This window comes from Rhagoletis pomonella, unplaced genomic scaffold (assembly GCF_013731165.1).
Source record: "Rhagoletis pomonella isolate Grant_MI unplaced genomic scaffold, Rhpom_1.0 Rhpom_scaffold_00013, whole genome shotgun sequence".
Taxonomy (NCBI): Eukaryota; Metazoa; Arthropoda; class Insecta; order Diptera; family Tephritidae; genus Rhagoletis; species Rhagoletis pomonella.
Window position 1 is genome coordinate 15,933,801 of NW_023458567.1, and position 15,761 is coordinate 15,949,561.

Below are 15,761 nucleotides of genomic sequence, written 5' to 3' on the forward strand. Positions count from 1 at the left end.
GAAAATCTTACTTAAATCATCTGGCCAAGCGTGCAAAGTCAATGTTTTCATTACAACACCAGCGTAGCAGCAGTGCCAACAACGTTACATGTATGTAGCAGAGACAAGCAGAAAACCAAGCTCTTAGTATTCCACAAAGAAAATGCAGCAAAAGAAGAACCTCCCAGGTAGGCACGGCAACGCCACCACAAGAAACCAAAAACGCCCGCTACAGTGGCAACAACGGTGACTACATATTTGCACATACGCGCAGGCACAGAAGCAAATACATAGTAGTTGTAAGTATGTATGTACCTAGTATATATAGATATATTTGCCTTTTATAAATTACTAGCGCCCTGCTACCATTTCTATTGCCACTGCCATCGTCGTCGCTGCTACTTCTAGCATTTTTTTTTTGCCATTTGGTATGTTACAGTTTCAAATTTTTTTCTCTCAAAGCATTCAAATTTTAACTGCCATTTTTGTAGTTGTTATTCCCCCTTTTTTGCAAGCCGCTTTGATTTCTTAAGGTCTTCAACCATTTGTTGACTGTTTTTGTTGCACTCCAAGTCGCTGCGCGCTGTTTAGACCTGTCTTTGACGTGTGGTGTGGTGACTACTCTAATTGTGGTTGTGGTTGTTGTTGTGGCTGCTTTAGCTACCTCACGTAGCCCAGCTAGCTGGTGGCTGTTTGGTTCCACTGCTTGAGTGCGTTAATGACGGTATTGGCTGATCGGAAGGCATTAAGCCATGCCGGTGTCGGCTTCGCTTCCCTGCAGCAGTCAGTCATTTTCTTAGTTATAAACACACACACATATACACACGTAGGCGCGCGATTATATGGCTGCATTTATGGTAGCTCTTCACTTGGTGGCTTTGACGCGCCTATTGGCGGCTGCAGCGGGCGTTGTGCCACGATTTGATAGCTATCTTTTATTGTTGTGGGGCAAATTTTTTGCTGTTGATTTTATTTATTTTTTATTTTTTCAAAGTTATTGGAGTCACTTTTAGGGTGGCCATATTAAATGTAAGTGGGCGATGATGAAGCGGTTGGTCAGCGATAGCGTAACACAATAGGTATGTATTAGTGGCGCGTTGCATTTTGTCGCATTAGTCGTAGAATTGGAGTTAGTGAAGTGGAGAATGTGAAAATAAAGTATGAACTGTTGTTGCTTGTGTATCTCTAGGCGTTTAAGATTCTTCAGTATGTTTTCTTTGGATTTGCAAAAATATCTTGAGGTTAGGAAAACTATCTGAAGGTAAAAAAAATTTATCTTTAGTCCACATTCAGACTTAAATATATTCAAATCTTAAAAAGTATCTTGAAGTCTATCTTTAGTTTCTAGCTGATGCTAGAGAGTATCTAACGGTCGGAAATGAGAACTGGGTGTTCAGAAAAAGCACATATGTATCTTTAGAAAGAACATGGCATTTATTGTGAGCAAATTTCTGACTTTTGTCCGATAAAAATATATAAAAAGCCTATATTTCGTATCTTAGAGAGTATCCTTTTCCTAAAAATTAAGTATGCCAATGCAAATATATAGAAATTCTACTGCTCGGAATTCGAATCTGGGAGTTCAGAATGAGTATTTTTGCATATTAAAATAACCTAAAAAAAACAATATTATTTTATTTTGTATGTAAATGCCGCTATAAAGGTACTTCATATCGGAAATCGTAACTATGTGCCAAAAAATAGGATCTGGTTAGTGCTAGAAAAGCAAATCTGTCTGCAAAGGATAAGTATCTATTACTCGGAAATTTAATTTGGAGTTTCAGAAAGAATATATTTAAGCTACAATTACATTTACATATATTTATAAATATTTGGTTTCTATATAAGACTCGTTTAGATCGAAAATAGTATGCACATTCCTGGAAAAAGTAACTATTGCTCGTATAAGAAATCTAGAAGATTATCTATCGCTTGGAAATCACCTTAGGAGAGTTCAAAAATAATATCTTGAACAAATAGTATCTTTAAACTGCATACAAGTTTCTAGAAATTTTTGTGGAATTTGTTTTGTATTTAGTTGCTAAACGAAGTATATATAGATCGAAAATAGTATCTATGTGCTAGAAAATTGTATCTACTGCTCTCAAATGCAATCTGTCAACGCAGAAGTAGTATCTATTGCTCGGGAATCGAAGCTAGGAGCTCCAAAACAGTATCTTAAACCGGAATGCAACTTTAAAAATATTTATATGTAGCTACAATAACATTTACAAAAGTACTTTTTGGTATCTGAGGTCAGTACTAACAAATTTTCTATCGGAAATAGTATCTACGTGTTGACTAATCGAAGCTGGGAGTTCACAGAGAGTATCTTCTGCAAGAGCACAACCTTTAAACTAACAAAAAGCTACTAGTAAATTTATTTTTTATATACATATGTATTGCAAGAACTATTTTTTGTTAAGAGATATGACCTATGTGCTCAAAAAAAGAGTATCTATTGCTCGAAAAAAATATACATGGGAAGGCAGAATGGTCATTGGCAGCAAGCCAACGAATTTTAAAAGGCTTTAAGACGTCTGTGAGTTAGAATACCTAAAAATTCGGGATAAACAATTGTAGATCATGTTTGTTGCATTTAAGGGTATCCAGCAATTATCTTTTTTTTTTCAGAAAAGTACCCTAGCTAAAATTCGTTCTTTTTTAAGATATCTTATATTATAGATACTTAATTGGGTACCTAAGTTTGGCTAAGAAGTATCTGTAGGTCTGTAGATTCGTTTATTGATTATGGCACTGTTTGTTTCGAATGTTTAAATCCCTTGAAAATAAAACCAAAGAAGTAGGTAGTTTTCTTACAACTGAAGTCGAAGTTGAATAAGTTTTAAAATTTATTTTTTTGATAAAAAAAAATATCTCCCAACTTCAAATTACCGAAACTAAAATAATTTAAAAATTATCACACGAAATCACAATTTAGTGGTTTGCACCTGAAACTGCAATTAAAACAATTTTGACCTGTATCTTTGAGTTCAAAAATAATATCTTTTAATTATCAATTGTTTCAAATACAGTGTGCCACTTTTTCTCGCTTAAAATTGAGCCACTTAGCCGGGATCATTATATTTTTATGTATTTATTTTCTAATAGATACTTTGTAGCCTGAACTTCCGCAATAAATGAAAAAGCTTTGGCGCTTAGATACAACTGAAAGCGCTCGCCTTTGAATTTATTTGCCAAGCGAATAATAAAATTTACTAAATTATGCATAGAAAATTGCCATAAAAATGGCAAAAAAAAATTGAGAAAAAATCGAAGAAGGGAATATGTATGTATAAAGCAAGTCAAGCAGTTACAGATGAACGGATGCGCTGATACTCCAACCCGACACACTACTATACTGACAGGCAGGCACGTGTAAATGAAAACTTGGTGAATAAAAATTTGTTGAGTTGAGTGCATTTTCCAATTATTTTTGAAAAAGCAATAATAAATAAAGCGCCCACACAACAAAAGGCCAGCGTAAAATTACACAAACAACAACGAGATTGAAGAAAAAATTTAAATTTAAAAATAAACGGTTATAAATTGTTGCATGCCACAAAGTATGTAGATACGAAAAAATACAACCAAAACAAAACAGAGTTTGGCTAACGCATCAGCGAATCCAGACATCGCTTAAAACTGCGACATTGTTGCAGCAACATTACGAGCAAGTGGTAATAGCAGCCATGCAGTCAACCAGCCAACTAGTCGGTCATACTGGTGGTGGCAGTGGTGCTGCTGGCTGCTGAACTGCTGCAGTGTTTGTGAATTCCTAAAACAAAAACACACACACTCGCACAGAAAATAATGTTAAATCAGTCAGTCAAGCCGCATTGCATTACTCGCTCCTATTTATACTCCTCTTCTGCTGCTTGTTGCAACACTGCCGCCTTGCGCTCAAACTGCATCTGCTCCTCTGACTCGCTTGCAATTTGCCGTCGGCAATTTTCGCTGTCATGCTTGCATGAAATTCAATCTAAAGAAAATATTTACGCAAATGCGCAATCGATGCGACGACGGCGGGATGAGGAAGTGGCGGACACTGAGTGACTGACTGACTGACTGTTACTCAAATGCTGGTATAAAGCGACAAATAGACGGAGTGTCTAGCGGTCGCTTTGTGTCGGCTTCGACGGCGCGTATCAGGATATTTTATGATTTTTTTTTCGGTTGAAATTAAATGCTTTAAAATTTTGTGTGCCAAGAAATTGATTGCAAAGGAGTATTTTGCACAGATACAAAATTGAACAAAAAACAACAACAAAAAATGGTGGAAAAATTGGTGTAGCATATAATTGAAAAATTCTACGCAGCGGACAGTGAATGTAGACGTAAAATGGAAGGTTTGGGGCAAAGTGATTCAAGAAATTGAGAAAGTAAAAAATTTAAAAGCAAAACTTAAAAAAATTATTTCATTTAAAGAGAATCAAAAAGAATTAAAATCGATGATTCTAAAGTTTTTGAGCTTATAAACAAAATTAAAAAATAAACAAATGCATATTTTCTATGTTAAAAAATCATATTTAAGGAAAAAATAAGAGATTTTGAGTAATTTATAATTTTAAAATTGATAAAATTAAAAATGTTTTTTTTTTTTTTTAAACAAACAGAAAAAATAATAAAACCCATATTTGGATCCATATGAAAGACTTAAAAATCTTAGCATTCGAAAAAATAATAAACTTAAAAAAACTATTCTTTACGAAAAAAATTAAATTAAAATTAAATTTTTAAGCAAAAAACAAAAACGACTTCAATTGTCATATCAAACTAAAACCAAATTAGTGTGGGGCCACCTTTGCGGTACCACCTTTCCGTTAAAATTAATATTAAAATTAAAACTAGAATTATAGAAATCGGCAAAAAAACAAAAATATTCCGACGAATTGAATTTTAAAATAAGTTTGGCATTTTTTCTAAAAGAACCATACTTAACTAAAAACCATGCATTTTCTATATTTTTGAAATTTTTTGAATTGAAAAGAATTTATAAAATTTTTTCGTCCTAGGTTACGTTAAATGAATATAAATCAAAAAAAAGCTATAAGATTTTAAAATTTTCTTTTAAAGCAAACCAACATTTTTTTCAGCAAATATATTTTACAAGAAATTGAAGAGCCGAACGTAATTTTTGCACCTTCTTGCAAAGGTTACAAGTCTGCTGAAAAAACTTCAGGTAAACTGACAGAAAATTACAATAACACCAAAAAAAAATATACGAGTAGAAAAACATAGGAAAATTTGGAAAAGCTGCGAAAAATTAAAAAAACTTGATTTATGGGATAAAAAGCAAGTAAAACGCTTTGAAATTGAAAAAAAATGTTTGTGCACGAAAAATTCAAATTTTAAATCAGAAAAATTTTCTAATTAAAATAGACAATTTTTTAAGTGTCTACTTTTTACAGCCAATTTCACGAAATAAATTCAAATTATTTTAATTTTTTGAATATTAAGTATGTATAAGGAAATTAAAAAAAAATAAGAAATCATTTTCTATTTAAATTGCTGGTGTAACCAGCGGTTAGTGTTTAATAAAACCAACAAATTTACTCAAAAAAGGTCAAAGTATATGTTCCAAAAAAAACTTAAAAATAGTAACATAAAAATTAAAATAGTTTGTGCGTTTATTGAATAAGAATTAAATACTCATACTTAAAAAATTTTTTCTTTAACAAAAAATTCAAACGAAATTTCTGATTATTTAAATTTGTTTTTTCGAAAAGTGAATTTTTAGACGTGGTAACTATCTGCCACCGCCTACCTTCACATTGCTTATACTTTCATCTACAAAAACAAAGAACCAAACAAAATAAATAAAAAATTTTATTTCTAAGATTTTTTTTTATATTTTGAAATTTTTTTTAAGTAAATATTAATATATCGAGCCACGGTCTGAAAATATCACTTTTCTTGCCAGCCATTCTACTCGTTCTACTTCCCCACCCTCATAATTTTTTTTTATTGTAACAGCGTACAAATTCCCCAAAGAGTTTTTGAGCAGTGACGCTGGAGTTGCAGTCCTTGGCCAGACAAAAATCTGGGGTCTTTCCAGTTACGTAGACCCGACTGTCGTGGGAACTCACATTCCTTTTAGCTTCTCTTATCCAACGGCTGCTACTTCTTATTGCTTATGTATGCCTTAAATTTTCATTACCACGCTCAGTTGACTCAAAATTGCTTTATTTTTTAGCCAACAGATTTGCTGATCGTTGGTTGCTGCACTTCACTGATCACTTCCATGGAAATCATTCAATAAGCATAATATCAATAACAGCAACACAATTTTAAACTTCGTGGAAGTATTCAGTAACAAAATTAAATTTTCAAAATATTGGCATTGGCAATTATACACAGACACACACATAAGCACACATATCCATTTACCATGGAGCACAAAAAAAGTAAACGTCAATCGCATCTTTATTAAGATCATCTGTACGATATCGAGCTACAGAATATGAAAACATCAATAGCTTAGCTTTACGAACATACTTGCTTACAAATGTATATTTATTTGTACATACTTGTGTATTGTGAAGTTATAGATATTCAAGTAAACATACAAACATTATTTCGAATGATCCATACGATCAGCTTGCTGCCATTCAGCTCGCAAAATTCTAAATCAGCAAATTTGTTTGTGTTATCGGTTGTTATGGGCTTATTGCTGTTGGTTATTGCTTAATGCTTTAACGAGAATTTGATTATTTATTAATGACACGATTGAATTGTACGACAAGCAAATATCGAAGCTGTGCAGTGGCAGCAAGCAAAAAAAAAAACAAAGGGGACAAAGAATTCAAAAATGTTTTCAATAGATCTTACAGTTTTAGAAAGGAATTAGCTAGATGGGATGAAATTATTTCAGGGAACTGATCTCGTTGAATAGAAAACCAATATAAAAATCATTTAAAAAGCGTTTGACTGAGGAGAATATTTCCTAAGGAAACACTCTCGTTCCGAGTGAAAAGTTGATTGTTTACAGAATCATCACATGCTATTAACTAGTCTCACAGCTTGGTATAGATAAAAAGATATCTATGTAACATTCAAAATACCAGGTGAAATAAATGAAACAAACGTTTTCTTCATTCTTTTGTAGTACATTGCACTAGCGTCTCGGTTTGGTCTGAGACTTGAGCTCCTAGAACATTGAAACAACCAATCTTGATTTTTACTCAAATGTTATATTGATGTGCCACGACAGTTGATGGATTTATTTGTATTATTTACCTTGATTCGGTCACTCTTGGAGGGACAGTACTTGAATACTCCGATGAGGTCAAATATCTGGGGATAACGCTAGATAAGAAACTTAATATGAACGTCCGTTCGATTGTGTCTTATGCATCCATAGCTTGGTGACAGAAGACAATGCAAAAAACTACCATACTTCGCCTTAACAAACTGCAAAGATTGGCATGTCTATCCGTCAGTGGATCTATAAGAACGTGTTCAACTGCGGCTATAGAGTAGCTCGTGGGATTGACTCCTCTTCAGCACAGCAGCTACGAGGGAGCTGCGGAATCTCTGATTCCATGACTAAAGAGGTCTGCTTTAGCAGAAAGTTCCAAGTGATAGTGCTCGATCGCGAATATTGGGCAAATGGGCCCCCCGCCCTTGATATCAGATATATACACTGGCACACAGACGGTTCAGGATGGCGGACAGAGCGGGTGCAGGCATATTTGGATCTAGCACCAAACTTGAAATTCCCATGGGCAAATGGCCGACGGTATTTCAGGCTGAAACAGTCGCAATCTTAAACTGCGCAAAATTGAACCTTGAAAAGGGTTTAAAGGGCGAATTTTTAGTTATCTTTTCAGATAGCCAAGCGGCCATCCCGGCCCTTTCAAAAAGGACTATCAAATCCAAGCTGGTTAGAGACTGCTTGACACGCTATACGTTTTTGCAGCCAAAAACACGGCAACACTGTGCTGGGTACCAGGCCATTGCGGTATCGAAGGCAATGAGATCGCTGACGAGTTGGCACGTGAAGGATCGCTAACTGGCTTTTCGGGACCCGAACGATTCTGTGGTCTGAGTTGGTCATCTTCGTGAGCCATAATTACTAAGTGGGTACACTCGGAACGCAGGCCGGGCTCTTCGGATACCCTTCTAACAGAAACGATATTGTCCTATCCAATAGAAATTACATCAGGCTACTTTCTGGGTACCTGACTGGTCACAACCAATTGCGATTCCACTTGCACCGAATAGGTGCGATGACAAAGTCGGAATACCGGCTCAGCCTCAAGGCTGATGATACTTCGGAGCATATTCTCTGTCCCTGTCCGGCTTTGGTCAGATAAAGACTGATTTATTTTAAATCTCCGATGGTCGAACCCTTTGGTGTTAGGAACTCGTCTACTAAGGCCCTTTTAGGATTCATTAGGGAAGCCGAAGGTGTCTTGGCCACATTGGGTTAGGGACTTCTTTAAAGATATACAAAAGATCTTTCAGGTCGCGGTGTCTCTTGTTATAATACACCCAGAAAATTAACCATCTAAGGTTAAGTAGTCTATAAATCAATAAGACACCACGATGACGGATATCTGGGAACCAAAATGTATGTGCCACCTCAAACCCTCAAACCCTTACTTTTTCATGGAAGTTTTAAAGGTTAGGAAAAACACAACCATATATGTACTTATACTAGAATAACAAGAACCCAGAAAACATGGGCATTTACTAGGCAACGATAAATCCTGGAACTTTTAAATGAGTTAACTCTTTAAATATAACTTTACTTTCAGAAAATTTCTGGATGTGGTTATCTAAGAATAGTTGACATAAAAATTTATACCTGAGTTTGAGTTAGAAATGTCTAAAGACTTTAAGGCAATCGTCCAAGAAAAACACTGCAGAGACACATAATGAGCGAACAGAAAAAGGAAAGGAACAATTCACAATCTGGAGTTGGAATAAAATAAACAACCTCAGAAACACTTACTGTTTGCCAGTTGGAACATTGTGAAACATTCCCAAAGTCTCATGAGAGCAAAGTCTCTTTGAGAGAAATGGGCTGCAGGTGTTGTGAACTGAAGGCGTGTAACACAGCTCGTTTTACCAGAGGTTTGCAATAAATTATACATCATATGTCAAAGAACTTTTAGAGCAGCTGGCGTCTACGTCACTTTAAACATACCAAAAAATCTGAGGTTGATAGTGGTGGCCATCAACACAATAGCTGACAGTTGGGGTAAGGTCGGTCTATTTGAAACTTCAGCGATGTGATGGGAAGGAGAGTTTCTGATTTTAGTAAACTAACTCTTCCTTCAGGACCTAGGGAGCCTTTGAGCGGGTTTAGTACATGTCTCGTGAATGTTTGAACATGAAAAAGCTATACACGCGATGTCTTACGCTTAGCCCCTTCTAAACCTACCTATGGCCCCTTCTAAATCGTCTTTAACGTTGTTCAATCGTTATCCGTACACGTTTTTGTGCCATTTCATAATAGCTGACGAAATATGGACGCATTACAATGCACTAAAGACCAAGAAATAGACAAGCAAGGCTAGTTGGCCTCCTTCTATGCTTCTTTTTCGAAAATCTCGAATCTCTTACGTTTTTCCGCGAATTCAAACATTCTTCATCAAATGCAGCTTGGTTTCCAATGTCAAAAATACCACAACAAAAAGTCACTGCTGTTGAGCGCTAAGTGCTGGCATGCGCCCATGTACCTACTTCCTTCTACGCCGCCGTGAACACCGTCAGCGTCACCAGCACCACCAGCACCGCCACTACTGACTGACAATCCTCTGTACATACCGACATACTCGCAACTTTAAAATCAATATTTGCAACGTAATTAACTTCAAAAATTGAAATTTATGCGATCGTTTCAAGTAGGAATTCTAATGAAGGGCTTTTAAAAATAGTAACACACAAACGGAGAAATCGAGCGACCGAGCTACCGGCTGGAGTAGCAGCAGCTAGACAAGTGGTGGGCATAATAAAATATCTGTATCTGTGTTTATGTACTTAAAACATAAATGCATTTCTTTGGCTGCCACCACGTACGTATGTAAGTGGGGAGAGTGTGCGCTTTTCATTTTGTTGCATTTTATTTTACTACTTACTTTTGTTTTTGTTATTCTATTGGCGCTTGGCCAAATTGTCTGCTGCGGTTTTTCAACGTGCAAAAATTCCCTGTTATAAGTACATATGCACATATGTATGTATGTATGTATGTATGTATGGCAACAAGCAATCATACAAAAATATTATAAATTTGTAACATAAATGCAAAGTGTCACCCATATAGGCAGACAGACGTATTTAAAGTCAATATTTAGCTATGCTGAAAAACCAGGGAAGGGTTGTCTAGACGCTGATTTCAAGCACAAAAAAAAAGAATTAAAAAAAAACAGAGAAAAGATCAGAGTTGCTTTGTGCAACTGCATGATTCTAGCAACTTTGTATACACTTTCTCAATTTTTTTTAATTTTTTATTTTTTTGTTTGTAATAATTTCCCTTAAGTACGCCTCCCACTTTATCCCATCTGACTACAGCCTGCCTGCCTGCCCTGTGACGAAATCTGCGAAAATTTACTGTAAATAATTATGCAGCGTTCAAAGTGAAAAGCTTACGCATTAGTCCGCTAACCCGCCTAACAGCCGCTTTCGTCTGCTGTGTACAACCTCCTAGGCCGCCGGCCAGACCAACCGGTCGCCGCGACGCGTCTATAAGTCGCTGAATTGAGTAATTACATTGGAAAATGAATTGAGAAATTGCATTGAAGTTGCTGTGGCGGTTTTGTGTGTGCGGTGAACGCTAATTGCGGCGCGAAAATGCGCGCATTGGCAACGGCATCAGCGAGACGCGCGGACTGTCTGTGTGGTTTTTATCTAAGCAAATTTTCTTTCGTTTTTTTGTGTGAGTATTGAGTTAGATCTCTACGTGAATTTGCATTTTTCTGTTGTCAATTGTCAATTGATTGCATATTAATTAATTATAAAGCTTGAGCTTATAATATAGTGATGATATAACAGTAATTTTTCCATCTCTTACAATAATTTGTATATACTTTTTTTTGCAGCACTTACAAATGTTCAATAAGTCAATCAATCATAATTTGCTATGAGGCGGCAAATAAATTTAAATTTTTACATATTTTATTGATCAGGGAATATGCAGAGGGATTTTTCAGATTTAAATTTCTTCCAGCGCAATGCATTATGAAATGATTCGATGTGGTGAACAGAACTTGATATTGTATTAAGCGGCTGATTTTAGCGCGAAATTTTGAAAAAGTGGATTTTTTATTCTAGGTCAAGATTGGGAAGAATTATCAATATTTTTAAGCCTGTTTGTCAAAGTGTTTCGAAAAAGCTCGAAGGTCTTGAAACCGTAATTGAAGTGTCAAAATTCCTTTAAAATATTGATTAAGTTTACATTTTTTACGGTTATAAAAGTTGAAAACTATGCAAAATGAATGTTGACATATTAACAAAACACCAGATTTGATATTTCCTTATACACTTGAGCGCTCACTATAGTTGGAAAATTAAAAAAAAAAAAAAAAACCAGATATTTTTTATACAAAATTTTGGCAGTTTAGTTAAAATTTCGTATGTTTTTTTGATGTTTGAGATTTTGAGTATAAAAGTACGCCGTAGAAGTTGATAATTAAAAAAAAACTCAAAACTTGAAAATACATATTTTCATCCAAAAATTTTCAGAAATTTTGAGGGGTTTTCTAGTTCGAAAATATTTTTCACACACATATACAGTTTTGGAAAGTTTTTTAAAATTTTTGAGTTTTTCGGAGGCTTCAGGTTCTTTCCTGGTTCAATTCTTACGCGAAACTTTGAAAAATGTTCCCATATATTTAAAACTTTTGACAGTTAAATAACGTTTTCTTATTTTTAGTAATTTTGAGAATTATTTTAGTTAATAACATGCCTTAAACCACAAACATTTTGAAAATCTCAACACTCTAAAATATTTCTCTGGCATAATTACAGCGGTTCAGTAAAATTTTCGAGATTTTGAGGTTTTTTTTTAGTTTAAGAGCATACTTTTGGCGTACTTTAAGAAAAAATTATTTATTTTAAATTTTTATTTTTTTTTTTTTTTGGCCGATGGAAGTTCGAACTTTTATTTGTAGTTTTCGAAAATTTTCTATCAAACTCGAATGGATTTGAAAAATTTATAATTTGTTTGGAGAAATAATCTATCTGCCGTTTACACTTGAGGCAATTCCTGGATTCGAAAATTTTGAAAAAACTTGAAAATCGATATCTTAGCAGTTAGTCAAATTTTCTTGTTTTTCGTAATTTTTGAGCATGAAGGTGAAGTAATAAAACAGCTTTCTCGCTTTATTTTCTGATATTCGGCTGCCTTGTAGTCAAATTTTATAGGAAAATTTTCAAATAAGTCAGTGTCAAAATCTTTCTTCTCGCTCTAATTACTTCACCTGGTATAATTCCACCATGTTTTTGAGAATTTTTTCTAGTTCAAGGGAATATTTTTACTGTATTTTGAGTAAATAGAGTTCATTTTGAAAATTGCGTAGAAAAAAGGGAAAATTAAATGTTTGAGGTTTTTGAAAATTTGTTGAAAAAACGAAATAGCTTCGATAACTAATTTATTTGCTGGAAAAATAGTCAGGGGCTTTCTAACTCATCTTTACACTTGAGGCGTTTCCTTTAATTCGAAAATTTTGTAATAAAAATCAATATCTTTAAAAAAAAAATTTTCGAATTTAGTGAAATGTTCCAGTTTTTAAAATTTTTGAGATTTTTTCCTAGTTCATGAGAATATTTCTATTGTATTTTGAGAAAATAGAGTTCATTTTGAAAACTGCACTAAACAAAACGAAATTTTAAATTTTTTTTCAGATTTCTAAAAAATTAAAAAAAAATAAATTTCTTCGATGACTAATTTATAAACTTTTTCTCTTGAAAATTATTTTGAAAATTAAAAAAAGTGTTTTGATTTCCTTGTTTTTTAATAACAAAGTGTAAAAGTTTAAGTCCATAAGATAAGAGAATCGGTTCCAAAAATTGGAATAAGGAGGTTATAAGAAGGTTAAAACGGTTTTAAAATTTTTTTCTTGATTCGAAATATTTGTCCAATACAATTTTTTCTAAATTTATGCACTCTAGAAGTTTCAAGTACAATCTTTTAGTAATAAATTAGAATAAACAAATATTTAAGCGAATAGGGGGCTTTCAGATATTAGATATATACAAAGCTTCCGTTTCCGATTTAGCGGTGTGAGCTTTTTTACTTTCGAAAGACATAAAATTCGAATTTGTTAGAATTTTTTTTTAACTTTTCACATAAATACTTTTTAAAAATTAAAAAAAAATGTTTTGAATTTTTTTACAGGCTACTATTTTTTATAATAAGTGATTAGAAAGTGCAATTCAGAGCATCTGTGAAGACCTACAGTATAATGAGATTTTTTTTTTTAAACCAGATTAACCGCTGTTTCTTCTAATTAAGTAACTGATCAATAACCGAACCAAAATTTTCCAGAAATGTTCGATCCCAACTACTTTTTTTTTAAGATTTCATTTCGAGCAATTTTTTATCAATAACTTTTCACTTTTTTTATTAGTTTTTTATTTAATTTTTTTTAAATATGGTAATACCATGGTTATTTGCCATTTTAACTATGTATACATACATGCGTATGATATTAATTATACACATATATATTTTTTGTTTGTTTTTTGGGTTGTTGCTGAATGAATATATCATAAATATACAATTTTTTTTTTTTAATTTCCGAGCCGAAACCCCGGTTCAAAGACACAAAAACCGTTTTTTTCGAACTAATCCAAAGTTTGCAAAAATGGTTCCAACTGCTGAACCGAACCAAAAAAATTTTGTATCCTGTTCACGTCCTTGATTCTGAGGTATGCAATTCAAAACGACTTGTTGCAAATTAGAAAGGATATATCGCAGCCAAATGTAAAAATTGGAAAAAAAATTAAAAACTAGATTTTAGTACGGAGGGATTTTTAGAATAAAGTATGTTATCAGAAATTATATATATCTTCCTTAAAAAAAATCTAAGAGCCCGAAAAGAAAAAAAATAAAAAGCTAACACCTTCAACCAGCTCTGACAGAAATTTGAAATCAGTGACTATATTCATACAAATTTTCACACCAATTTATGTATTTTTTTGTTGGCAACACCTTTTTAACTTTGTTATAGATAATAAGAGTGGAATCAGCAGGACTTTCCTACTCTTCGCTTTTATATATACATACATAATTCTTATAAATTTCAAATCACTCACTCACCTGTTGTAAAAATTGTGCCAATAGATAAAATTGCTCCTTTTTGAAAAACCAATCCATCGATTGAACAGCCGTCAAATCCATATCGGCTGTCCCAGCGGCTTGCGGCACTTGTGGCTGCATTCGGTGGCTGCTAGCGGCTAATAATAATTCTGCTGACGTTGGCAGATTGCTGCTATTGTTGCCGCTACTATCACTGCTGCTAAATTTATTAACCACAGCTAAATTGTTGTTATTATTGTTGTTAGTATGCTTATTAAGCGTTGTTAAACATGCCGTTGTATTAACTAGTGCTGTTGCTGTTGCTGTTGCTGCGCTTGCTAGTGTTGTTGGCGTTGCTGCCGCCGCAGTTGTTGTTGTTGTTGTTGCTGGCGAAGTTGGTGTTGTTATTGTTGTGACTGTAGGTGGTGCACCAGCAGCAGCTGCAACATCCGCACTGGCACCGGCAACGCACGCGCTCGCCGTTGTAGTTGTTATTGTTGCCGCCGTTGTTGCTGGCCTATGGACGGCACGCGTTGTTGTTGTTGTTGGTGGTGGTGTTGCAATTTTTGGGGTTTTTATTGGTGGCGTTGCCGTGTTTGTTGTTGTTGTTGTTTAGTTGTTGTATTTTAGATTTAGGGTTTTTTCTTTGCGTTTTCCAGCAGTCGCTTGCGGTCGCCGCTGCTGTTTGCACACGCTAGTTCACTTTTTCGAAAATCATTTGTTTTGAATTTTTGTTGTTTAATTTTCACAATTTTCTACACTTTTTCACAACTTGTTTGCTTTACTTTTCCTCACTCGGTTCAAATTTTCTTCTTCGTATGTCGTCTAACGCTAAATTTCAATCTCTGTCTGACCTTAGCCATTTATGCGGCAAGTTGGTTTTTTTGATTTTGAATTTTTTTATAACTAAAAAGAAACAAATTTTGTTATAGGTGGGCTTAAAAAAATCAGAAAAATACGGCAAACACACTGCAATGTTTTTGTGTTGTCACTGTTTCTTGAATATTTTTAGTGAAAAAAAATATTTCAGCTGTGTAAAAAAAAAATTTATAAAAAATATTGATATCGGGAAAATAAGTCTTTACTCGTAATCGTATTCAAGCACAGTTTTTATAAAGACTGTCAATATGCTTGACTGGAGTTTTATTATATTTTCACAGTTTTTCGTATAAAAGTTCATTTAGGTTTGAGCCTGAGCGTCCTTTTTAACAAAAAATTTCCAATTTTTTCACTTCGACTTCGATTTTAAATAAGATTCACTGCTTTTTAATAAAATTTTTTTTTCTAATTTGAAGTAGTGTCTCTCTTGTTTTTTCAATAAGTTTGCTTTCTTCATTATTTTTTAAATTCTCCTAGCATAAAAATTCTTGTTTATGTTCTTCCTTTAAAGTTAAATTTCCCCTACTATTTAACTGTTTTTCGAGCTAAATTTTTAATTTCCGCAAAATTTCCCTTTTTTAAATTCTGTTGTTTTTTTAATATCTGCAGATGCCTTACCTAATTTCGATCAAACGTCTTTTTTTTTGCTATTTTT

The 15,761-nt window shown here is 33.8% G+C and overlaps 1 protein-coding gene across 3 annotated transcripts in view; it reads right to left on the minus strand.

Moving 5' to 3' along the window:
• Positions 1–14,833, minus strand: part of LOC118748879 (homeobox protein cut) — a 280,477-nt gene extending 265,644 nt beyond the window's left edge. For 2 of the 3 annotated variants that reach the window (XM_036483599.1, XM_036483601.1), the window contains exon 1: positions 14,249–14,666. In XM_036483599.1, coding sequence (XP_036339492.1) covers positions 14,249–14,368 — 120 coding nt within the window. In that variant the 5' untranslated portion in view covers positions 14,369–14,666. Of the gene's footprint in view, positions 1–14,248 lie in introns of all 3 variants that reach the window. The other variant, XM_036483600.1, reaches the window with a different exon arrangement.
• Between the last annotated feature and the right edge of the window lie 928 nt (positions 14,834–15,761).